Source organism: Microcebus murinus, chromosome 2, assembly GCF_040939455.1.
Source record: "Microcebus murinus isolate Inina chromosome 2, M.murinus_Inina_mat1.0, whole genome shotgun sequence".
In the NCBI taxonomy this organism is placed as follows: domain Eukaryota; kingdom Metazoa; phylum Chordata; class Mammalia; order Primates; family Cheirogaleidae; genus Microcebus; species Microcebus murinus.
The window spans coordinates 103,798,862-103,824,461 of record NC_134105.1 but is presented as its reverse complement, the minus strand read 5'-3'; the positions used below and the strand labels follow the sequence as shown (position 1 = coordinate 103,824,461).

The 25,600-nt window shown below is 39.9% G+C and overlaps 1 protein-coding gene across 9 annotated transcripts in view; it reads left to right on the top strand.

Moving 5' to 3' along the window:
- Positions 1–25,600, top strand: part of ASH1L (ASH1 like histone lysine methyltransferase) — a 208,151-nt gene that overhangs the window by 135,152 nt on the left and 47,399 nt on the right. For all 9 annotated transcript variants that reach the window (XM_076000205.1, XM_076000203.1, XM_076000204.1 and 6 more), the window contains one exon: positions 1,608–1,702. In XM_076000205.1, coding sequence (XP_075856320.1) covers positions 1,608–1,702 — 95 coding nt within the window. The remainder of the gene's footprint in view (positions 1–1,607; positions 1,703–25,600) is intronic.

The following is a 25,600-nucleotide window of genomic DNA, read 5'->3' as shown; positions in this document are numbered from 1 at the left end:
GTGTAGAAGTAATGTTTGACTAAAATGAGTAATAGCCAAATTAATGTATACTCTGATTCTGATTCTTCTAGTATTCACCATGCTAAGTTTCTCTTCCTCCTGAATCCAAGTGTAAGGAATTAAAGAAACAGTTTAATTTCTTAAAGATCATCTGTAAATTCAAACAAATTTTTTCTTTCCAGCAATCCCTATGACATATCATTCATTGACTTTTTTTTTTGAGATGGAGTCTCGCTTTGTTGCCCAGGCTAGAGTGAGTGCCGTGGCATCAGCCTAGCTCACAGCAACCTCAAACTCCTGGGCTCAAGCAATCCTGCTGCCTCAGCCTCCCGAGTAGCTGGGACTACAGGCATGCGCCACCATGCCCAGCTAATTTTTTCTATATATGTTAGTTGGCCAATTAATTTATTTCTATTTAAAGTAGAGACGGAGTCTTGCTCTTGCTCAGGCTGGTTTTGAACTCCTGACCTTGAGCAATCCACCCGCCTCGGCCTCCCAGAATGCTAGGATTACAGGCGTGAGCCACCACACCTGGCCTATTCACTTTACATAGTTTTTATATCTGAAGTGACCATTAACACGGATTGCAAAATTTGGGGATGAATGCTATCATGACAAGTAACCCTTTTGGTCTCTTTACTATACCATATATATATATATAAAAGAATTTGTATTTGATGCAGTCTTCTCTACTTGGCTTTATTTTTGCACTGTAATATTTTCATAGTTTTGCCTCTAGCTAATGTAACAAAAATTGTAGAATATTAGAGTTTTAGTGACTGTTCATTAGCTGAAAACTTAGTGCAGGTTGCCAGGAAGGGCTTTCATTTGCCTTTTGAATTCCTGCTGCAGTGTGTAAATTGGCTTTGTCACCAAAATGACTTAAAATGTATGTATATGTTCTAATCTGTGAGATTGTTTCCAAATTGTTTTCATCGATTTACTATGAGCAGTGTCTGGCTGGTACGTTAGTATTTGGAACTTATTCTAACATTAACCAGCAGATAAAGAAAAAAGTTTGATAAAGATTATCTTTGTTAATGGAAGACTAATGACAAAAGAAAAGACAAAAATGGTTTAATAATTTATCATTTGGTTGCACTACAGGGATATTTAATTCAAACAGTTTAACCTAACCTAACATCAAAGGAGAGAAATTTCTTTTTTTTTTTTTTTCGAGGCAAAGTCTCATTTTGCCCGGGCTAAGTGCCCAGCCTACAGTGCGTCAGCCTAGCTCACAGCAACCTCAAACTGCTGGGCTCAAGCAATCCTCCTGCCTCAGCTTCCTGAGTAGCTGGGACTACAGGCATGCGCCACCATGCCCAGCTAATTTTTTTTTCATATATATATATATTTTTTTAGTTGGTCAATTATTTTCTTTCTATTTATAGTAGAGATGGGGTCTCGTTCTTGCTCAGGCTGGTTTCGAACTCCTGACCTTGAGCAATCCTCGCACCCCTGCCTCCCAGAGTACTAGGATTACAGGTGTAAGCCACCACCCTGCCCAAGTACTCTTGATAGGGTGATCTGTTCATGTATTGTTTATATTGGACCATAGGAAGAAATTTCATTACCTCTGAATGTTTCTCCTTCTTTTTTCATCATAGCCCAAAGAGCCGATTGATCCAATTAAAGAAAGAGAAGCTGGAGTATACCCCAGGAGAGCATGAATATGGATTATTCCCAGCCCCCATTCATGTTGGTGAGTACTAAGTCCACACTGCAAAAAAATGGTATTTCTTGGGTTTGGGGGAAATGTCTTTGTGTTCTTGTTATTACTTCTACCTCTCTAATGGGATCAAGCTCTTTTTTTTACCATTTAACTTACACTTACTCTGAAGAATTCTGTACATTTTTTGATAGGGAGTCAAAATGGCATAAATCTTTTTCATTAGGGCCTTAATAAGCAACACTATGTCTGTAAGTTTAGATTCCCTAAGTATGTCAAATAGTTTTCCAGGTTGAAAATAGGTGAGATGATTTATACATACAAAATGATTAGTGGAAGACGGCCTACTGTTTTTCCTGATCATTTATCTCGTTGAAATTGGAAAATATTTATTTTTCTATTCTTAGAGAAAATGTCAAGGCCTTGTTTAGCACTTGGGTAATAGTACCTTCTAGGACCCTACTATTAAGCTTACCAAATAAGTAAAGGGTACTTAGAAGTCATGCTAGATTCCTCCTATTTTTTTCAACCCCTCATCCAGACCATCTCCAAGTTCTGTTATTTCCATCTCTGAAATATTAATATATCCTATTTCTCTACAAATTCCATTACCATCCCTCAAGTGTATGCCAATATTATCTTTTCTTCAGGCTGCTGCAACAGATCTGTCCACTTCTATTCTTGCTCTCATTCTCCACACAGTGAAAAGAAAAAAGATTTTCTACCTTAGCCTATTTATATTTTACGTATTTATATGTTTATTTTTAGAGATGGGATCTCACTCTGTCACCCAGGCTGGAGTACAGAATCACAATCATAGCTCACTGCAGCTTTTGAACTCCTGGCTTGAAGTGTTCCTCCCACCTCAGCCTCCCAAAGTGCTGGGATTAAAGGCTTGAGTCACCACACCTGGCTTCAGACTTAACCTAGATCATACTAAAAACCTTTAAGTGGCTTACTGTCAAGAGTACAATACAACCTCTTTACTCATAGCTTTCAAGAATGATCAGTTCCCTGACTACTCTATCTCCCCCCATCAATTCCCATCTTAACCTTATTAAGTTTATTGTGTCATATTGCCCTTTTTTCAATTCTTAGAACATACCAAGCTTTTTCCCACCAAAAGATCTTTCCCACTGTCTGAGATTTTATTCAAACTCTTCCCATCATCTATTATGGATGATCTTTATGTTAGTATCAGCTTCAGTATTATTTTCTTTAAAATAATTGTCTTAATTGTCTCACGAAAAGAAGGTCCCTTTCTTTTTCTAGATCACATCACCCTATTTCCTTCTATAGTCTCTAATTACAATATTTGTTTATTCATTTATCTGTCTCCATTAGATTATAAGCTCCAGGAGTACAGAATCATTGTCTTTCTTACTCTTCCTGGATTTCCCAGTGGTGGGTACATAACAGACGTTTAACAAATATTTGTTGTGCAAATGAAAGAAAAGGAAAGAGAAATTAAGATAAATTATTGAATGTAGATGACAGTTTTTATTCTTAAAGAGATTCATTAAATACATTACTTGGGACCAGGACTTTTTTTTTTATTTTTTATTTTTTTTTTGAGACAGAGTCTCGCTTTGTTACCCAGGATAGAGTGAGTGCCATGGCGTCATCCTAGCTCACAGCAATCTGAAACTCCTGGGGGCAAGCAATCCTTCTGCCTCAGCCTCCTGAGTAGCTGGGACTACAAGCATGCGCCACCATGCCCAGCTAATTTTTTCTATATATATTAGTTGGCCAATTAATTTCTTTCTATTTTTATAGTAGAGACGGGGTCTTGCTCTTGCTCAGGCTGGTTTCGAACTCCTGACCTCGAGCAATCCCGCCTCGGCCTCCCAGAGTGCTAGGATTACAGGTGTGAGCCACCACGCCCGGCCCTACCAGGACATTTTATTTGTGTACTAGATGTTGATCCTGTGCGTTGCAGTGTTCTCTTCAACTATCACTCTCTTGACTCTTTTGACTATGGGGCTCTTCTCTATATTCTGATAACTAAACCTGTTTTTCTCTTCAAGAGTTTAGCTACAGCGATGTTTTAAAATCAGCAGGCATAAACAATTCTACAATAAAGATTAGTTTGCTTCAATTATTCTATTTTGGATGGCTGGAGATAGGCTTAACTACAGCATGAAGTTACAAGGTTTAATTCTCAGCCAGATAGCTTTACTAGTTCTTACTTAATGAAGAAGGTAAGAGTAAATTCTATATTCTCTGGACTTAATGCCAAAGTTCTTTTGAAAGAGCCTTTTGTATTTACTAGTTAGATTATATCAGTGGAAACAGATTCTCAGCAGATTTAGCTTTTTCCTAGAACCTGCTAAAGAGAAGAGGCTTTAAAATATTACTACTGGCCGGGCGCAGTGGCTCACGCCTGTAATCCTAGCACTCTGGGAGGCCGAGGCGGGCGGATTGCTCGAGGTCAGGAGTTCAAAACCAGCCTGAGCAAGAGCGAGACCCCGTCTCTACCATAAATTGAAACAAATTAATTGGCCAACTAATATATATAGAAAAAAAGTTAGCCGGGCATGGTGGTGCATGCCTGTAGTCCCAGCTACTCTCGAGGCTGAGGCAGGAGGATTGCTTGAGCCCAGGAGTTTGAGGTTGCTGTGAGTTAGGCTGATGCCACGGCACTCACTCTAGCCTGGGCAACAAAGTGAGACTCTGTCTCAAAAAACAAACGAAAAAATATTACTATTAATTTATGAATCTCATTTATAGGAAAACATAACCATTTTGGTCTTACCAGTTTTAGCCTGGATAGGAAATATACTAAAATAGATCTCGGAATGATCTAACTATTCAAGGGGATAACCAGTTATTTCCAGCAGAAATAGGAGGAATAATGGTTAAACCATTATTTCTGTGACATCTCTGGCATGAATAGTGGTTAAAAGGTCCAGAATTGAAATCCCGAATTTTATTTTATTTTATTTTTTTGGAGACAGGGTCTCACTCTATTACCCGGGCTAGAGTGCAGTAGCATCGTATTAGCTTATTACAGCATCAGATTCCTGCAATCCTCCTGCCTCAGCCCACCATGCCTAAATTTTCTACTTTTTGTAGAGACAGGGTCTCACTCTTGCTCAGGCTGGTCTCAGACTCTGGACCTCAAGCAATCCTCTGGCCTCGGCTCCCAAAGTTTTAGGATTACAAGCGTGAGCCACCATGCCCAGCCAAAATCTGGTATTTTAAATATAAAGATTTTATCTCTAATTTTCCACAATAATCTTTTACGAAGGCTAGTTTATACTCAGTGATCTGCATAGTGAGTAAAATAGTGGAAAAACCTCTCCAGGTAGGATAGTTTTTTTTTCATGTGGTCAAATATAACAAAGGCAGGATAGCGTTTAGAATTTGGTTTTTTTTCTTTCTGGACAGTCCTATTTTGTTTTTCAAATAATATGATTAAGATAGGAAGGGAGAAAGGGCATTTATTTGGGAACTAGTCACTTCAAGTACCATGTAAATAAACAGAGAACGTGACTTTTAGAATTAGCCAGGCGTAGGTTGTCTCTATCTTTGCCATAATAATTATGTGACTGAAATAGTTATATAAACAAAAAGTGATTTATTTTACCATTGATAGAATCAGATTCAATAAATGAGAAGTAATATTTATTTTTAAATAATTATGTGACTCTCATTTAAAAAAAGAAACAGGCCCGATATGTTGGCTCATTCCTATAAACCTAACACTTGGGAGGCCATGGCAGGAGGATCACTTGAGACCAGGAGTTCAAGACCAGCCTGGGAAACATAGCAAGACCCCATCTTTAAAGAAAAATAATAAAAGGTGTTGGGTTTTTTTTAATTAGCCAGGTGTGGTGGAGCGTACCTATAGTCCCAGATACTCGGGAAGCTAAGGGAGGAGGATTGCTTGAGCCCCGGAGTTTGAGGTAGCAGTGAGATATGATCATGCCTCTGGACTCTAGCCCATGTGATGGAGCAAGACTCTGCCTCAAAAAAAAAAAGCAAAACTGAAGTACAACTCATAGAATGGAAGAAAAACATTTGGAAATCATGTATCAAGTAAAAGACTTATATCCATATATCCATACATACAAAGAACTGTTATAACTCAGTAATAAAGAGATAATAAAGTTTTATAAATGGATAAATGATTTGAATAGATATTTCTCAGAAAAAATATACAAATGGCCAATAAGTTAAGTATGTGAAAATATGCTCAGTATCATTATAGGGAAATGCACATGAAAACCATAATGAGGGCCAGGCATGGTGGCTCACACCTGTAATCCTAGCACTCTGGGAGGCCGAGGCAGGCGGATCCCTCAAGGTCAGGAGTTCAAACCAGCCTGAACAAGAGGGAGACCCCGTCTCTACTAAAAAATAGAAAAAAATGAGCTGGGCACGGTGTTGGCGTGCACCTGTAATCCCAGCTACTCAGGAGGCTGAGGCAGTGGGATTACTTGAGCCCAGAAGTTTGAGGTTGCTGTGAGCTAGGCTGACGCCACAGCACTGTAGCCCAGGCAACAGAGTGAGACTCTATTTCAAAAAAAAACCCAAAAACATAATGAAATACCACTTTATTCCCACTAAGATGGCTTTGATTAGAAGATGAAGAATAACAAGTGCTGACAAGGATGTGAAGAAATTGGAACCCTCGTACATTGCTGGTGGGATGTAAAGTGGTATAAGCCACTTTGGAAAACAGTTTGAAAGTTTCTCAAAAAGTTAAACATACAGCTGAGCAGGTGACTTCCCTGGACAAGGACTGGTATTGGACCCGCCTGAAGTGAGAAATGTGGGAAGACACTGACCTCTGGGGTCCACATGGAGGTTATCAAGACCTATCCCTCCCTGGCTGCCTGTTGGGCCACTGCCCGTCTAGGCAGATGCCAGGCCTTAACCCCTAGACACTCAGCCATCCCTTATAAAGCCCCTAATCCCCTCAATAAACCTGAACACTTGGGTGAAAAAAACAGTTAAACTTGAAAATGCCATATGACCCAGCAATGCCATTGCTGGATATATACCCAAGAAAACTTAAAATACACAAAACTTGTACACAAGTAGTCATAGCAACAATATTCATAATAACAAAAAGGGGAGAGCAACCCAAATGTCCATGAATGGATAAATGATAAACAAAATGTGTCATATCCATACAATATTATTACTTGGTAATAATACGGAATGAGGTACTAAAATATGCTACAATAGGGATGAACTTTTAAAACATTATGCTGTATAGAAGAAGGCAGTGATAAAAAGCTACATGTTTTGTGATTCCATTTATATGAAATGTTCAGAATAGGCAAATACCTAGAAACAGAAATTAGATTAATAGTTGCCAGGGATGGGAGAATGGGGAATGACTACTGTTGGGTTTGAAGTTTCTTTTGGGGATAATAAAAATGTTCTGAAATTAGATAGTGGTTGTATTAATCAGCGTTCTCCAGAGAAACAGTAACAATAGAATGGAGAGAGGGAAAGAGGAGAAAGATTTATATTAAGGACTTGGCTCGCAAGATTGTAGAGGCTAACAAGTCTAAAAATTATAGGGTAAACTATTAGGCTGGAAACACAGAGAAAAGTTAATGTTAGAACTCAAATCCTGGGCCAGGGGTGGTGGCTCACGCCTGTAATCCTAGCACTCTGGGAGGCCCAGGCAGGTGGATCATTTAAGCTCAGGAGTTCAAGACCAGTCTGAGCAAGAGGGAGACCCCGTCTCTGCTAAAAAAGTAGAAAGAAGGCCGGGCTCGGTGGCTCACGCCTGTAATCCTAGCTCTTGGGAGGCCGAGGCAGGCGGATTGCTCAAGGTCAGGAGTTCAAAACCAGCCTGAGCAAGAGCGAGACCCCGTCTCTACTATAAATAGAAAGAAATTAATTGGCCAACTGATATATATATAAAAAATTAGCCGGGCATGGTGGCGCATGCCTGTAGTCCCAGCTACTTGGGAGGCTGAGGCAGAAGGATCACTCGAGCCCAGGAGTTTGAGGTTGCTGTGAGCTAGGCTGACACCACGGCACTCACTCTAGCCTGGGCAACAAAGCGAGACTCTGTCTCAAAAAAAATAAATAAATAAATAAATAAATAAATCTAAATAATAATTCTTTAGGCCAGGCGTGGTGGCTCACCTCTGTAATCCTAGCACTGTGGGAGGCTGAGGCAGGCGGATTGCTTGAGGTCAGGAGTTCGAAACCAGCCTGAGCAAGACCCCGTCTCTACTAAAAATAGAAAGAAATTAATTGGACAACTAATATATATAGAAAAAATTAGCCGGGCATGGTGGTGCATGCCTGTAGTCCCAGCTACTTGGGAGCCTTGTGACACAAAGATTTTTAATGCTATAAATGATATTTAATAACATAAAAATTAGGAGTTCACTCTGGGAGGCCGAGGCAGGCAGATTGCTCAAGGTCAGGAGTTCGAAACCAGCCTGAGCAAGACCGAGACCCCGTCTCTACTATAAATAAAAATAAATTAATTGGCCCAACTAATATATATAGAAAAAATTAGCCGGGCATGGTGCCACATGCCTGTAGTCCCAGCTACTCGGGAGGCTGAGGCAGCAGGATTGCTTGAGCCCAGGAGTTTGAGGTTGCTGTGAGCTAGGCTGATGCCACGGCACTCACTCTAGCCTGGGCAAAAGCCAGACTCTGTCTCTCAAAAAAAAAAAAAAATTAGGAGTTCTGCGTTTTAGAAGAGTAGCATGTATCAAGCTAACCCTCCCACGAATAACAATTATTGGCTGTCAAAATATAAAACACAATGATTCAAAGTCACTGGAGAGGAATCAACATTTAGAAGAAAAGAATCATACTGGTTGTGTTTCCCAATTTTTATAGCTCTTTGTCTGTGGACAGGTCCCAATTGGCAGTGCAAGTGACCACTCAGATAAAAACCTGAAGTCTTTTTCTTTTTTTTAGTAGAGACGGGATCTCGCTCTTGCTCAGGCTGGTTTCAAACTCCTGCCCTCCAGCAGTCTGCCCACCTCGGCCTCCCAGAGTGCTAGGATTACAGGCGTGAGCCACCGCGCCCAGCCCTGGAGTCTTACTTATTGGTTAAGGGCCATATTTCAGGACAACCACTCCAACAGGGAAAGTGAGGGAAAAAATGTTCAAAGAGGAAACTGCAAATTTTGCTTATAAACTCAAGCCACGTATCTGGATGACCCCTAATCTATGTGCAACTGAACTCTAATAAGATTGGTTAATCCTAAATGTACTGAGTAGGGATTTTGCCTGCCACCTAATCCATGGTTTTCTAGTTCACCCACAGTAAATCAGTTATTTTCATAGGATAATAACATAATTGAGAGTCTCTACAACATATCACCTTTAATGTCCATGATTCAATCCAAAATTACCAGACACATGAATAAACATTAAAATATGACGCATATTAAAAGAGAAGACAATCAACAGAGACTGTTTCCAAGATGATCCAGATGTTGAAAATAGCAAACCAGGATTTGAAAGTAGTTGTTATATCTATGCTCAAGGATATAAAGGAAAATATGCTTGTATGCATAAGCACATAAGAAGTCTTAGCATTAAGCTAGTAACTAATCCTGGACAACATAGTGAGACCCAGTCTCACAAAAAGTAGAAAACTTAGCCAGGCATGGTGATGCAATGTGGTCCCAGCTTCTTGAGAGACTGAGGCAGGACAATATGTTGACCCCTGGAATTTCAGAGAGCTATAATGATGTCACTACACTCTACCCCAGGCAACAGAGTGAGAACCTGTCTCGAAAAAAAATAAATAAATAGAAACTATGAAAAATAGCCAAATGAAAATTGCAGCAGTACAATTATGTATCTGAGGCCTCAAATATATATCAGAGGCCGGACGCGGTGGCTCACGCCTGTAATCCTAGGACTCTGGAAGGCCAAGACAGGAGGATCACTCAAGGTGAGGAGTTCGAAACCACCCTGAACAAGAGCAAGACCCCATCTTTACTAAAAATAGAAAGAAATTAATTGGCCAACTAAGAAAATATATAAAAATTAGTCAGGCATGGTGGCGCACGCCTGTAGTCCCAGCTATTTGGGAGACTGAGGCAGGAGGATTGCTTGAGCCCAGGAGTTTCAGGTTGCTGTGAACTAGGCTGACGCCACAGCACTCTACCCTGGGCAACAGAGTAAGACTCTGTCTCAAAGATATATATATATATATATGAAATTTTAAAACACAAAATGTGGGATTAACAGATTGAAAATGGCAGAAGTATCAGTTGAACTTGAAGCTATTATGAATCTAAATTGTCCAGTTATATTAAACAGAGAAGAAAAAAGATTAGGGGGCAAGAAGGGGAAGGAGAGAGCTTAAGTGCACTGGGCCAGGCGTAGTGGCTTAGGCCTATAATCCTAGCACTTTTGGGAGGCTGAGGCGAGAGGATCACTTGAGGTTTGGTATTAAGAGACCAGACTGAGCAACATAGTGAGACCCCGACTCTATAAAAAAATTAGCCGTGCATGGTGGCATGCACATGTAGTCCCAGCTACCTGAAAGGCTAAGACAGGAGGATAGCTTGAGCCCAGCCAAGAAGTTTGAGGCTGCAGTTAGCTATGATGATGCCACTGTACTCTAGCCCAGGCAATAGAGCAAGACCCTGTCTCAAAAAAAAAAGAAGAAAAAAGTACAGTGAACCCCAGGCAAGTCAAATACAAAGACAACCACAACTGACTGTAATCAAACTGCTAAAAATAAGAGGAAATCTTACAGAGAAAAATGACATATTATATTCAGGGGTACATTAGGAATTAGGATTTACTTACCATAAATAATGGTGGCTTGGAGGAAAGGGGATTATCTTTAAATTGCTGTAGAAAAAAGAATCAACCAGAATACTATATACAATGCAAATGTTCTATTGGAATGACGTGAAATCAGTACATTTTCAGAAAAACAAAAACTAAAAAGAATTTGTCACTAGCAGACTTAACACCATAAAAAATGATAAAGGAAGGCCGGGCGCGGTGGCTCACGCCTGTAATCCTAGCACTCTGGGAGGCCGAGGTGGGCGGATTGCTCGAGGTCAGGAGTTCAAAACCAGCCTGAGCCTGAGCGAGACCCGTCTTTACTATAAATAGAAATAAATTAATTGGCCAACTAATATATATATAGAAAAAATTAGCTGGGCATGGTGGCGCATGCCTGTAGTCCCAGCTACTCGGGAGGCTGAGGCAGGAGGATTGCCTGAGCCCAGGAGATTGAGGTTGCTGTGAGCTAGGCTGATGCCACGGCACTCACTCTAGCCTGGGCAACAAAAGCGAGACTCTGTCTCAAAAAAAAAAAAAAAAAAAATGATAAAGGAAGCTCTTCTGTCATGGCCCGCTTGCAGGATGGGAAATGACACACATAAAGACACACATAGACACAAGACGCAGAGACAACAGAGTTGGCTGCAATCCCAGAAAAAGAAAGTACACAGATACAAAGACAGTGGAAGACTGCAACACCTTAAAGCGCCAGTCGTTTTATTTTTATACTGTTTAATTGGGCAAGCATCCCGCAGCTATTATCCCAGCTACTTTTTGGTACATGACTTCCCATCGGCCAACAGCACCTATTCCTCCAGTCATAGTATAAGAGATGGCCTTCAACCCTTGATACCATCTGCAGATAACAAACAACCTTGGCCCGAGTGTGAAACCACAGGTCCTTGGCCATCTTGCAACGTCTGGCACCAAGTGCAGGATAACAGACAACCTTGGCTTGCATGTGAGACCACAAGTCCTTGGCCATTTTCCCAGAGGAACAGTTCTCTCTGCTGGTCAGCAAGTCACGTTCTGCTAATTGTGAGAACAAGCAGTGGGCTCCCATTCTGCTGACTTTGGGTCTTGGCCAATCTGACTCAGGGACTGTTGCTTCACTCTTCGGACTGAATGGGAGTGATAGATACAAATTTGGCTCTTAAGGAAAAAATAAAGATCAGTGAAAATACCAAATATGGGTAAATATAGACGAATTTTTTTCTTAATTTTGTTGGGCCAGGTGTGGTGTCTCACACCTGTAATCCTAGCACTTCTGGGAGGCCGAAGTTGGCGGATTGCTCGAGGTCAGGAGTTTGAAAACAGCCTGAGCAAGAGCGAGACCCCGGCTCTACTAAAAATAGAAAGAAATTAATTGGCCAACCAAAAGTATATAGAAAAAATTAGCTGGGCATAGTGGCGCATGCCTGTAATCCCAGCTACTCAGGAGACTGAAGCAGAAGGATCCCTTGAGCCCAGAAGTTGGAGGTTGCTGTGAGCTACGTTGATGCCATGGCACTCTAGCCCGGGCGACAGAATGAGACTATGTCTCAAAAAAAAAACAAAAAATTTTTGTTGAAATGCAAAAAAATTTTTTTTTTGAGACAGAGTCTCACTGTGCCCAGGCTAGAGTGAGTGCCATGGCATCAGCCTAGCTCACAGCAATCTAAATCTCCTGGGCTTAAGCGATCCTACTGCATCCTGAGTAGCTGGGGCTACAAGCATGCGCCACCATGCCCAGCTAATTTTTTTTTTTTTTGTATATATATTTTTAGTTGGTCAATTAATTTCTTTCTATTTATAGTAGAGACGGAGTCTCGCTCTTGCTCAGGCTGGTTTCCAACTCCTGACATTGAGCAATCCTCCCGCCTCGGCCTTCCAGAGTGCTAGGATTATAGGCATGAGCCACCATGCCCGGCCAAATGCAAACTATTTAAAACAAAATTTATAACACTCTGTTGTAGGTTTTATAGAGTATATATTTTTAATGATATATGACAACTATAATAAAAAGGATAGAGGCCAGGCACAGTGGCTCATGCCTGTAATCCTAGCACTCTGGGAGGCTGGGAAGGGAGGATCGATCGCTTAAGGTCAAGAGTTACAGACTAGCCTGAGCAAGACCCTATCTCTACTAAATGTTGAAAAAACTAGCTGGGCATGGTGGCACGTGACTATAATCCCAGCTACTCAGGAGGCTGAGGAAAGGAGATCACTTAAGCCCAGGAGTATGAGCTATGCTGTTGCCACTGCACTCTGGCTGGGGTGACAGAGCAAGAATCTGTCTCATAAAGAAAAGAAAAAATCAAAAGGATGGAGAGATGTATAGATAGAGCTGTCTGCTTGCAAAACTTATCTTTTTATGTGACAAGGTACAATAATAACTAAGTAGATTCTGAAACAGAAAGATATTTATTATGATCACTAGAGAAAGTGCAAAGAGGTCTACCTAAAAAGAAGATAGAGATATTTAAAAAATTTAATTTTCTAAAAAATATTTCATGAACCCAAATAAGGCAGAAAGAAGTAATGAGAAATAAAAATCAGAGGGAACAAATAGGAAGATGAAAAATTTTAGAGTAATCCATACCAATAACTAATTAAACATAAATAGTTTAAATGCTCATGTTAAAAGGCATATATTGTCAGACTGGATAAAAAAGCAAGATCCAGGTAATCCTAGCACTCTGGGAGGCCAAGGTGGGAGGACTGCTCAAGGTCATGAGGTCGAAACCAGCCTGAGCAAGAGCAAGACTCCATCTCTACTATAAATAGAAAGAAGTTAATTGGCCAACTAATATATATAGGAAAAATTAGCGGGGCATGGTGGCGCATGCCTGTAGTCCCAGCTACTCGGGAGGCTGAGGCAGCAGGATTGCTTGAGCCCAGGAGTTTGAGGTTGCTATGTGCTAGGCTGACGCCATGGCACTCACTCTAGCCTGGGCAACAAAGCGAGACTCTGTCTCAAAAAAAGAAAAAGCAAGATCCAACTAGCCAAAAGAACCCTACCATCAAGATAAAGACACAGGGCCAGGCAAGATGGCTCATACATGTAATCCCAGCGCTTTGGGAGGCTGAGGCGGAGGATCTCTTGAGGTCAGCAGTTCAAGACTAACCTGGGCAACATATCCAGACCCTGTCTGTACAGAAAGTTTAAAAATTAACTGGGCATGATGGCACGTGCTTATAGTCTTAGCTACTCCAGGGAATGAAGCCGGAGCATTGCTCAAGCCCAGGAGTTCAAGATTACTGTGAGCTATGATTGCACTACTATATTCCAGCCTAGGCAACAGAGTGAAACCTTGATCTCCAAAAAAATAGAAAAGTAGATGAAGGCACAGAGATTAGAAGTAAAAGGATTATAAATGTTATACCAAGCAAACAATATACATATGAAGCAGGAGTATGTTTATTAATAGCAAAAAAGTAGACCTCAACACAGTGTTACCAGATCTGAAGAAAAAACAAACATTTCTTTCTACTCTCACATACATTCAACACACTTCGAAACTAGCTTAGTGGGTTTTCACCCCCATGCATAAAACAATTCTTCAGCAGACACCAACTACGTGTCCTATAATTTAACTCAGTTTTTTTGTTGTTGTTGTTTGGGTTTTTTTTTTTTTGTTTATTTGGGGATTTGTTTTGTGTTTTGAGGGGTTTTGGTTGTTGCCTGAGTTAGAGTGCAGTGGCGTCATTCTAGCTCACTGCAGTCTCAAACTCCTGAGCTTAAGCAATCCAGCTGCCTCAACCTCCTGAGTAGCTGGCACTACAGGCGTGCACCACCACACTCAGCTAATTTTTCTCTTTTGTAGAGACAGGGTCTCACTATGTTGCCCAATCTGGCCCCAAACTCCTGGCCTGAAGCAATCCTGCTTTAGCTTCCTAAAATGCTAGGATTACAGATGTGAGCCACTGCTCAGCCTTTAACTCATTTCTGACACTACCTGGAGATAGTATCAGATCCCCTAAATTAAGGGCTCAGTCCCACAAAACTGCCTTCCACTGCAGATGCCAAGCACAAATAGTAAATTGTCACCTGTACGTCTGACCAACTAGCTATAAATTGAGGGCTCCAATCCCCTCTTCACATTTGATTAATTTGATAGAACAGTTACACAGAATTTGGGAAAACACTTTACTTATATTTACCAATGTATTTATGAAGGATTTAAGGCTGGCCAGTCAAAGAGGCTCACGCCTATAATCCCAACACTTTGGGAGGCTGAAGTGAAAGGATCGCCTAAGGCCAGGAGTTCAAGACCAGCCTGGGCAACATAGCTAAACCCCTTCTCTACAGAAAATAAAGATGAAAAAAAATTTTTAAGTAAATAATATAGGATATAATAAAGGATACAGACGAGGAGCCAAATTAAGGGGCTCATAGGGCGAGGTCTGAAAGGGTCACAAGCTCAGGAGCTTCTGTGACTCTGGAGTTGGTATACCCACACTCTTTTCTTACAGATGTTTTTGCCAACCCAGAAATTTTCCAAATTCCATGGTTCGGGAATTTTTATGGAAGCTTCATCATGTAAGCATGATCAATTTATTAAATTGATTTCCATCCAGATTCTATGGTTGAGTGTCTGGGAGCAAAAAGGTCCATTCCTAATCCCTCTTTTTTGTGTGGAGAATAGGGTGTGGGGCCAAAACTTTAAGCTTATAATCACAACTTGGTCTTACTGCTGACCAGCTCCATCCAGGAGTCTATCAAGGGTCTCCTCATTAGAGCAAAAGATGTTCCTTTCGCCCAGCAAATTCCAAGAGGTATAGGAGTAATGTCTCATGAACCAGGGCCAGAGACCAAATACTAGAACAAAAGATTTTCCTAGTATCCTTATCTTCAAGGGTAGTGAGAGCTCTGTCTCAGGAACCAGCATGAAGACAACCAATATTAGAAGAAAAGATTCTGCTGGCACCCCTATAGCTCAGGAAATTATAAGAGTTTTAGGAGTTCTTTGCCAAAAAACGTAGGCAGAAACCTGTATGTATATGTTTCTTAATATTTAATACCAGAAATAGAGAATTTATAATGATAAAGTGGTCCTTTCATAAGAAAGACGACACAACTATTATAAATATTTATATGGTTAATATAGAGCTTCAAAATAAATTAACTGCTTCAGCTAAACATCAAAGAAACAGCTATTACCCCTGAAAACCTTGAATAAAAATGTATATCCATCCTGGCAAGAGCAAGGGAAAGAAAAAAATATATGTATATATAAAGACAAATCTCTAAGCAAAGGGTTTATTTAGGACTAACATACAAAAATTAGAATTGCAGTTTGAGTCACACAAATGAGTGTGTCTAAAGAACATAGGGAAAGCCTGGGATTTTACAGGGCAAAAGAGGAAAGTTATGTAAGTTGTTTTGAAAGAAAAGTCATTCATGCAGTTCTGATTGGAGAGTGGCAACAGTTACTAGGTATTATTTAGTTTTATTAAAGCTGCGGTTAAGTCTTTATGGTTTTTCAGTTGAATTGCAAAAACAGTTCCTGGATCAGGGGACCTGGAGATGCCTTTTCCAGTGGCCTCCCAACTCTATTTTAGTTTGGTATGACATAAATGACTCTATTTTGTATAATCAACTTTCATTCCCCACCCACAAGCACACCAGCAGAAACCCATTGGGGAGCCTCAACTTCCATCCCCACTTAGCAGTGATAAAGTGCCCTCCTCTCCACCTCCTTCCACTGGCATAGTGTCAAAGGAAGTCTAGCAGAGTAAGGACTTCTATCAATACCCAGCAGTAATGTGGTCATCCCATGACAGTGTCACTGGAAACCACTTTGAGAGTTGTAACTCACCATTCCTAAGCAGTATTGAGGATCCTGCCCATTTCCTAACACATAGGTTTCAATGGAAAGTAGGGAAATTGTAATTTTGCCTCCAGTTGGCAGTAAGGAGGCAGCTTTTACCCCTTCCCCTGCTGGAGTAGTTTTAGAAAAAGCCAGCTTAAATAGAAGATTTATATAAAATCCATAATCTCATAATACTACGAAAGTGTTTAGGTTTGAATTTAAAATCATATGCCAGGCCGGGCACGGTGGCTCACACCTGTAATCCTAGCACTCTGGGAGGCCGAGGCAAGCGGATTGCTCGAGGTCGGGAGTTTGAAACCAGCCTGAGCAAGAGCGAGACCCCGTCTCTACTATAAATAGAAAGAAATTGCCGGGCGCGGTGGCTCACGCCTGTAATCCTAGCTCTTGGGAGGCTGAGGCGGGCGGATTGCTCAAGGTCAGGAGTTCAAAACCAGCCTGAGCAAGAGCGAGACCCCGTCTCTACTATAAATACAAAGAAATTAATTGGCCAACTGATATATATACAAAAAAAATTAGCCGGGCATGGTAGCGCATGCCTGTAGTCCCAGCTACTTGGGAGGCTGAGGCAGAAGGATTGCTCGAGCCCAGGAGTTTGAGGTTGCTGTGAGCTAGGCTGACGCCATGGCACTCACTCTAGCCTGGGCAACAAAGCAAGACTCTGTCTCAAAAAAAAAAAAAAAAAAAAATAGAAAGAAATTAATTGACCAACTTACATATATATATATATATATATATATATATATATATATATATATATATATATATATATAAATATATAAAAAATGAGCCGGGCATGGTGGCACATGCCTGTAGTCCCAGCTACTCGGGAGGCTGAGGCAACAGGATTGCTTGAGCCCAGGAGTTTGAGGTTGCTGTGAGCTAGGCTGACGCCATGGCACTCACTCTAGCCTGAGCAACAAAGCGAGACTCTGTCTCAAAAAAAAATAAAAAAATCATGCCATACCAAGAACCAGGGAGAACTAAAACTATGTCAAAAAAACAATATATGCCAACACTAAGATGTTCTAATTATATGACAGATTTTAAAGCAGTGGTGATAAAACTACTTTTAATGAGGCTAGGCAAAGGTGGCTCACATCTGTAATCCTAGCACTTTGGGATCCCAAGGCATGAGGATCTCTTGAGGCCAGGAGTTTGAGACCAGCTTGGGCAATAGCAAGAACCCCATCTCTACAAAAAATTTTAAAAATTATCTCAGCGTATTGGCACATGCCTGTGGTCCCAGCTACTGGGAGGCTGGGGTAGGAGGATCGCTTGAGCCTGGGGGTTTGAGGCTGCAGTGAGCCGTGATGGTGCCACTGCACTCCAGGTTGGGCAACAGAGGCAGACCCTGTGTCCCGAAAAAAAAAAAAAAAAAAGGAAAAGAAATAGAAATTTTATAACTGAAAGATTCAGTAACAAATAATCAAGGATAGACTCAGCAGCAGAATGACAGGGACAAAGGAAAGAGGAAAATAGAAGATGAAATAATAGATACAACTCAGTGTAACAACAGAGAAAATAGACTTGAAAATGAAAAGTCTGAGGAGCCTATGATATGATTAAAAAGCTAACGTTTGTTTCATCTGAGTCACGGAAGGAGAGATAAAAGGGCATAGATGAAAAGTACTTTAGTAAATAATGGCTGAAAACTTCCCAAATTTGGGAGGAGACATAAATCTATGTATTAAAGAAGATGAGCAAACTCCAAACAGGATAAACTCAAGGAAATATGCTAATACTCATTATAATCAAACCTTAAAGATGCTAACCACAAAAGAAGTGTAAAACAGTGAGAGAGAATTTACCCCCTTTAGGGGTAAAACAGTTCAAATGGCAGCAGATTTCTCATCTGAATTCATGAAGGCCAAAAGGAAGTGACTGCATTTTTCACATTCTAGAAGAAAAGAACTATCAACCCACAATCCTCTGTCCAATGAAAATATCTTTCAAGAATTAAGAAATCAAGGCATTCTTAGATTAAGGAAAACTAAGAGTTTGTTGCCAATAGGACTACCTGGTGGGTAAAGGAAGTTCTGTGAACAGAAAGGAAACAGAAGGAAAACTTTGGAACATCAACAAGGAAAAAGGAATACACTAAGCAAAAATAAGGATATATACAATGGGCTTTCCTTCTCCTCTTGAGTTTTCTGAATTATAACTCTTTACCCATTAAATAATAATTTCTATTCCCCCTTACCCCTGGCTTCTGGTTAACCACTGTTCTTTCTATCTCTTTGAAATGGACTATTCTAGGTACCTCAGATAAGTGGAATTATATGATATTTGTTCTTTTGTGTCTACCTTATGTCATTTCGCATAATGTCTTTAAGGTTCATCTGTGTTGTCATACAGTCATGCATTGCTTAATGATGGGAATAGGTTCTGAAAAATTTGTTGTTATTTCATCACTGTGCAAATATCCCAGAGTATACTTCCACAAACCTAGGTAGTATATCCTACCACATACTATTGCTTCTAGGTTACACCCTATGCAGCATGTTACTGTACTGCATATGGTGGGCAGTTGTAACATGATGGTAAGTATTTGTTCAAATACTAAACACAATGTGAACATAGATAAAGTACAGTCACAATATGGCATAAAAGATTTTTTAAAAAGTATACCTATACAGGGCACTTACCATGAATGGAGCTTGCAGGACTGGAAGTTGCTCTGGGTGAGTCAGTGAGTGAGTAGTGATTGTGAAGGCCTAGGACATTACTGAACACTACTGTTGACTTTAGAAACACTGTACACTTTGGCTACACTAAATTTCTTTTTTAAATTTCTTCAATAATCTTTGCTTACTGTAACTTTTTAAATTCATAAACTTTTTTTTAACTTGTTGACTGTTTTGTGATAACTTAGCTTAGAACACAAACACATTGTTCACCTGTACAAAAAACATTTCTTTAAGTCGTCCTTATTATATAAGCTTTATTCTATTGTATTTTTTAATTCTTTATTTTTTTTTAAAGTTTTTTGTTAAAAATTAAGACATACACACACATTAGCCTAGGCCTATACTGGATCAGTACCACTGTCTTCCACCTCCACATTTTGTCCAGTGGAAGGTCTTCAAGATCAGTAATATGCATGAAGTTGTCATCTCCTATGATATAATAATGCCTTCTTCTAGAAGGCCTCCTGAATGACCTGCCTGAGGCTGTTTTATACTTAAGATTTTTTTGTTGTTGTTTTTTGTGGGGGTTTTTTTTGGGGGGGAGACAGAGTCTCGCTTTGTTGCCCAGGCTAGAGTGAGTGCCTTGGCGGCAGCCTAGCTCACAACAACCTCAAACTCCTGGGCTCAAACAATCCTACTGCCTCAGCCTCCCGAGTAGCTGGGACTACAGGCATGCGCCACCATGCCCAGCTAATTTTTTCTATATATATTAATTGGCCAATTAATTGCTTTCTATTTATAGTAGAGACGGGGTCTCGCTCTTGCTCTGGCTGGTTTTGAACTCCTGACCTCAAGCAATCCGCCCGCCTCGGCCTCCCAGAGTGCTAGGATTACAGGCGTGAGCCACCACGCTCAGCCCACTTAAGTTTTTTTAAATGAGGAGTGTACTAAAATATGATGAAAAATATAGTATAGTAAATACATAAAGTAGTAACATACTAGTCATTTATTATCAAGTATTATATACTGTACATAAAAGTATGTGCTATATTTTTACATGACTGGAAGTATAGCAGGTTTGTTTATACCAACATCCCCACAAACTGGTGGTTTGAGTAATGCATTATACCAACTAGGAGGAAGTTTTCAGCTCTGTTATAGTCTTTTTGAGACAGAGTCTCTCTCTGTTCCCGGACTAGAGTGCCGTGGAATCAGCAGAGCTCACAACAATCTCAATCTCCTGGGCTCCAGCAATCCTTCTGCCTCAGCTTCCCGAGTACCTGTGACTACAGACATGCACCACCATGGCCAGTTAATTTTTTCTATATATTTTTTATTGTCCAGCTGATTTCTCTGTATTTTTTAAGTAGAGATGGGTCTCACTCTTGCTCAGGCTGGTGTTGAACTCCTGACCTTAAGCGATCCTCCCACCTCAGCCTACCAGAGTGCTAGGATTACAGCTCCATTACAGTCTTAATGGAACCACCATCACAATGTATGTTTCTTCGTTGACCGAAACATCTTTATGCAGCACATGACTATAAGAATGTCATTCTTTTTTAAAGCTGAATAATATTCATATATATAAACACACACAAAACTACATTTTGTTTATCCATTTGTCTTTTGATGGACATTTTTGTTTTCACCTTTGACAATTGTGAATAATACTGCTGTGAATATTGGTTTATAATTTTCTTTTTTTTTTTATTTCGGCATATTATGGGGGTACAGATTTTAAGGTTTCAATAAATGCCCATTTCTCCCCCTCCCCCCACAAGTCTGAGTCTCCAGCATGACCGTCTCACAGATGGTGCACATCTCACTCATTATATATGTATATACCCGCCCCCCTCCCCCCTGCCCAACAATACCCTATTACTGCAGTACCTATGTGACCACTTAGGTGCTGGGTTTATAATTTTCTGTTAGAGATTCAACTTTCACTTCTTGTGTGTATATACCCAGAAGTGGAATTTCTGGGTCATATAAGTCTACATTTAATTTTTTGGAGGCTGCCACACTGTTTTCTACATTGGCTGTACCAACCAGCAGTTCACAAGTGTTTGAATTTCTCTACACATTTGCCAAGGCTTGTTATTTTCTCGGTTTTTAAAAAAATAATAACCAACCTAAGGGGTGTGAGGTAGTATAATATCTCATTATGGTTTTGATTTGCATTTCCCTGATGATTCGTGCTATTGAGCATCTTTTTATGTACTTTTTGGCTATTTGTAAATCTTCTTTGGAGAAATGTCTTTCAAGTGCTTTGTCCATTCCTGAATTAGGTGGTTTGTTTTTTTGGTCTTGAGCTTTGGGAGTACTTTGTATTAATATATTGTGGATAATAATGCCTTCTCAGATATGTGATACATATGCCAGTATTTTTATGATATGGATAGAGATGAGCACAAAATGCATAAAAGGTAAAGGAAAAGATGTATAAATTTAATTACATTACCCCATATTGGACAGAGCAACTCCAGTAATCAGGATTGAATGTGGTTCTTAACAGCTATGTTAGAGGTACAGAGTTATAAATATATATACACACACACACACACACACAAAGAGAGAGATATATGGAGAGAGAGATACAGAGTTTTGCTCTGTTGCTTGGGCTAGAGTGCCATGGATTCATCATAGCTCACAAAAACGTCAAACTCCTGGACTCAAGCAATCCTCCTGCCTCAGCCTCCCAAGTAACTGGGCCTACGAGCATGTGCTACCACGCCCAGCTAATTTTTTCTATTTTTAGTTGCCCAGCTAATTTCTTTCTATTTTTAGTAGAGACAGGGTCTCACACTTGCTGAGGCTGGTCTCGAACTCCTGACCTCAAGCCATCCTCCCATCTCGGCCTTCCCAGAATGCTAGGATAACAAGTGTGAGTTACCACGCCTGGCCAGAGGTACTGATTTTAAGTAAGGTTTAGGAAGCAAAGGGCATAATTTGGTAGAGAGGTTTCCTTATTAAGTAGAAGGAATGACACATAAAAATGTAAAAGCAAGAAGCAGCAAGTTGTGTTTAAGAAATTGTGCTCAAGAAGAGTAAATTTCAGGAAACAGTTGATATTGTTTAAAAGTGTTAAATGAGTATAGTTAGTGGAATACGGTGAAGCTATACCATGAGTATATATTTTTCATCCATTTATTCAGCAAATATTTACTCAGTATTCTTTGATCTGGCAATTTTCTAGATGCTTGGGATATATCAATAGACACAAAGTGAAAATCATTGGCTTTGTGGAGATTACTTTCTTCTATTAGAGCATTAAAATCATAATCTTTTGGATCTTTCTGGATCTCACCTGTTTTTCCTCAGGCTGGAAAAAACCAGAAACTTGAATTCTACTAATGTTTTGTTTAGTGACTTTTTTTGTTTGTTTGTTTGTTTTGTAGAAATGGAGTTTTACTACATTGCTTGGGCTGGTCTCAAGCTACTGGCCTTCAGCAGTCCTCTCAGCTTGGCTTCCCAAAGCACTGGGATTACAAGCATGACCATCCACACTTGGCTATTTAGTGAAATTTGAACAGAATTTTATCTTGGTGTCTTTGGTCATTATTTATAACCCATTTGACACCATGAATTTCATTCAAGCACTACCACTTTCAAAGAACTGCTACTACAGCTTTTCTTTGGGGAATATAGGAAAGGCTTACACAGAATAACAAAGGGTTTTTGTTTTTTTTGTTTTTTTTTTAGAGACATAGTCTCACTCTGTTGCCCAGGCTAGAGTGAGTGCTGTGGCGTCAGCCTAGCTCACAGCAACCTCAATCTCCTGGGCTCAAGCGATTCTACTGCCTCAGCCTCCCTAGTAGCTGGGACTACAGGCATGCGCCACCATGCCTGGCTAATTTTTATATGTATATTTTTAGTTGGTTGGTTAATTTCTTTCTATTTTTAGTAGAGATGGGATCTCGCTCAGGCTGGTTTTGAACTCCTGACCTCAAGCAATCCTCCCGCCTCGGCCTCCTAAAGTGCTAGGATTACAGGGGTGAGCCACCATGCCTGGCCACAAAAGGTTTAAATATTACATATTTGTAGAATATTCAATCCAGTACTCAGATTATTCAACTGAGCCTTTTCTGAAGGAAGTCGCTATATTGTAAAAAATGCACGTTTTTGACATTTTAGGATATCTTCTCAGAATAAGAAAGAAGCAAGGTCATTATCTTTCTACTTCTTATTGAGTACTCCTCCCCTTTGGTTTCCTCATTTGCTTAGGTACCTTACAATGGAATGATTTTTGTGGAGATTTTTCCACCTCCACAGCCTTTTATTTCCCCTTTATATTAGGTCATTAAATACGAAATGTATGATTTTGAATCAAAAGTTTAGTGTATTATATCTCAAAAAAGAAGCAGTACAATTAAAGTGCGCACCTGAACTATTGACACAGTTTTGGCATTTTTACAGTAACTTGCTTGTGCCAGCAGCAAAGAAGCCTAGAGATCGAGTGGCAATGAAGTATCATGAAAGGTGTTTTCCACAGCTTGTTGAGAATTGAATATTTTTCCTTGCAAGAAGTTGTCTAAAGCCTGGAAGAAGTGATAGTCAGCTGGTGCAAGGTCTGGTGAATATGGTGAATAACAGTTTCCAAGTCCACCTTCTACAGTTTGAGCAGAGTTGTTTTTTGGGACATGTGGTCTTGCAAGAGGATTTGCCTGTCTCTCTTGACCCATCTCTGCTTAATCTCAAGCATCCTCATCATTCTGTCCAATTGGTTGCAGCATCTACTGTAATTGATTGAGCAGGTTTCATGAAGCTATAGTGGTTAATACCAGCAGTGGACCACCACACAGACACACACCATTCTCTGTTTTTGAGGAGTATTCGGTTTTGGACTGCATTTCGCACTTCCTCTTTATCCAGCCATTGTGCTGAGTGCTTGTGATTGTCAAAAAGAATCCATTTTTCATGACATATAACAATACAGTGTAGCAATGGGTCGCCTTTATGTTGTGACAGCAAAGAGAGGCAAGCATCGAGACGATTTCTCTTCTGATGCTCATTTAGTTCATGTGGTATCCAGCTTCTTTACCTTACCCATTTGTTTCAAATGGTCCAATATCGTTGGAATAGTGGAGTCAAACCTTGCTGCTAAGTCACACGTAGGTTGAGATAGATTCACTTCCACTACAGCTTTCAGCTCATCATCATCCACCTTGGTCTCAGGTCACCCACATGGCTCATTTTCAACATTAAAATCACCAGAATGGAACTTCTCAAACCATCCACATACTGTGTATTCATTAGCCACATCCTTCCCAAACACTTATTTGATATTTTGAGCTGTCTGTGCTGCATCAGTTCCATGATAGAACTCATATTCAAAAACAACATGCATTTTTTACTTATCCATGGTTTCACAAAATTGCTCTAAAAAATAAATTTTGAAAGATAATCACAAGCGAAAACATGCACGTGCATTTGAAAGAGATAGGCTGTACCTTCACAATTAAAAAAAAAACAAAAAAAAACCGGCATGATGGCTCACTCCTGTAATTCTATCACTCTGGGAGGCTGAGGCGGGAGGATTGCTGAAGGTCAGGAGTTCAAAATCAGCCTGAGCAAGAGCAAGACTCCATCTCTACTAAAAATGGAAAGAAATTAATTGGCCAACTAAAAATATATAGAAAAAATTAGCTGGGCATGGGGGTGTGTGCCTGTAGTCCCAGCTACTTGGAAGGCTGAAACAGAAGGATTGCTTGAGCCCAGGAGTTTGAGCTGTTGCTGCTGTAAGCTAGGCTAACACCATGGCACTCTAGCCCAGGTAACAGAGTGAGACTCTGTCTCAAAAAAAAAAAAAAAACAAGCATCAAAGTGAAATGTCAAGAGATGTCAACTGTCAGACTTAGTATTTAAGGAAATCAGATACTCCATACTTAATAACCTAATACTAGGATTTATTTTGGGAATGAAAATCAGCATGGACTTTCCTCTTGTATATTTCAAAGTCAGCACAAGCTCAGAGCACCTGTAGTCCCTTCCTTAAAACGACTTTGATTCCATAAATTCAGTTTTATTTAAAAGGAGGATATAAAGAATTTCCTTATCCTTCTGTAGTGATCTGTGGCAGATCTCAACACTTAATACCATCACAAGAACAGTCTTCAAAAGATTTGATTTTCAGATAGATAGAAAGTGATTTTCTTTTCATTTTTTAAGTGGAATTAGCTAAAGAATTGATTTGTCCAAGTGAGGGGATCCTGAGAAGGGTTCCCTGTGATACCATCTCCAGCTGTAGTTAATCAAGGAAATCTCTTTAGGTGGCTCTTACTTCTAAGAAATGAATTACTTGGCTCTGGTTGTAGAAATGTTTGAGGAAAGGAATAACAGACCATCATTTTTTCTAAGTTCTCAGTATATGGATTACATGGAGAGAAGGAATACAGATAATGCCAAGAAAAACTTTGTAACAACTAGGTATTAGGAAACTCAAGATACTAGGCTATGGGCTATTTGTGTCTTAGTTGAAATGAATATAGGAGCTTTCTTTCATAGGAGGAGAGAGAAAAAGTATTCTTTTAAAAAATTCAGAACTTTCTGTCTTCTCTTTCATTCTTTTATACTCTCTAGAGAAAACACATATTACTGGCAAAGAAAGAAATTAATAGTTTTCATTAAGGAAATTTGTCGTATCTTCTCAAAACCAGTCTTGACTTTTTAAGAGATTATATTTACCTTTATTATTATGAAGAACCAGTGAGTATATACTCATTGTCAAAAAAATCTTTAAAAAA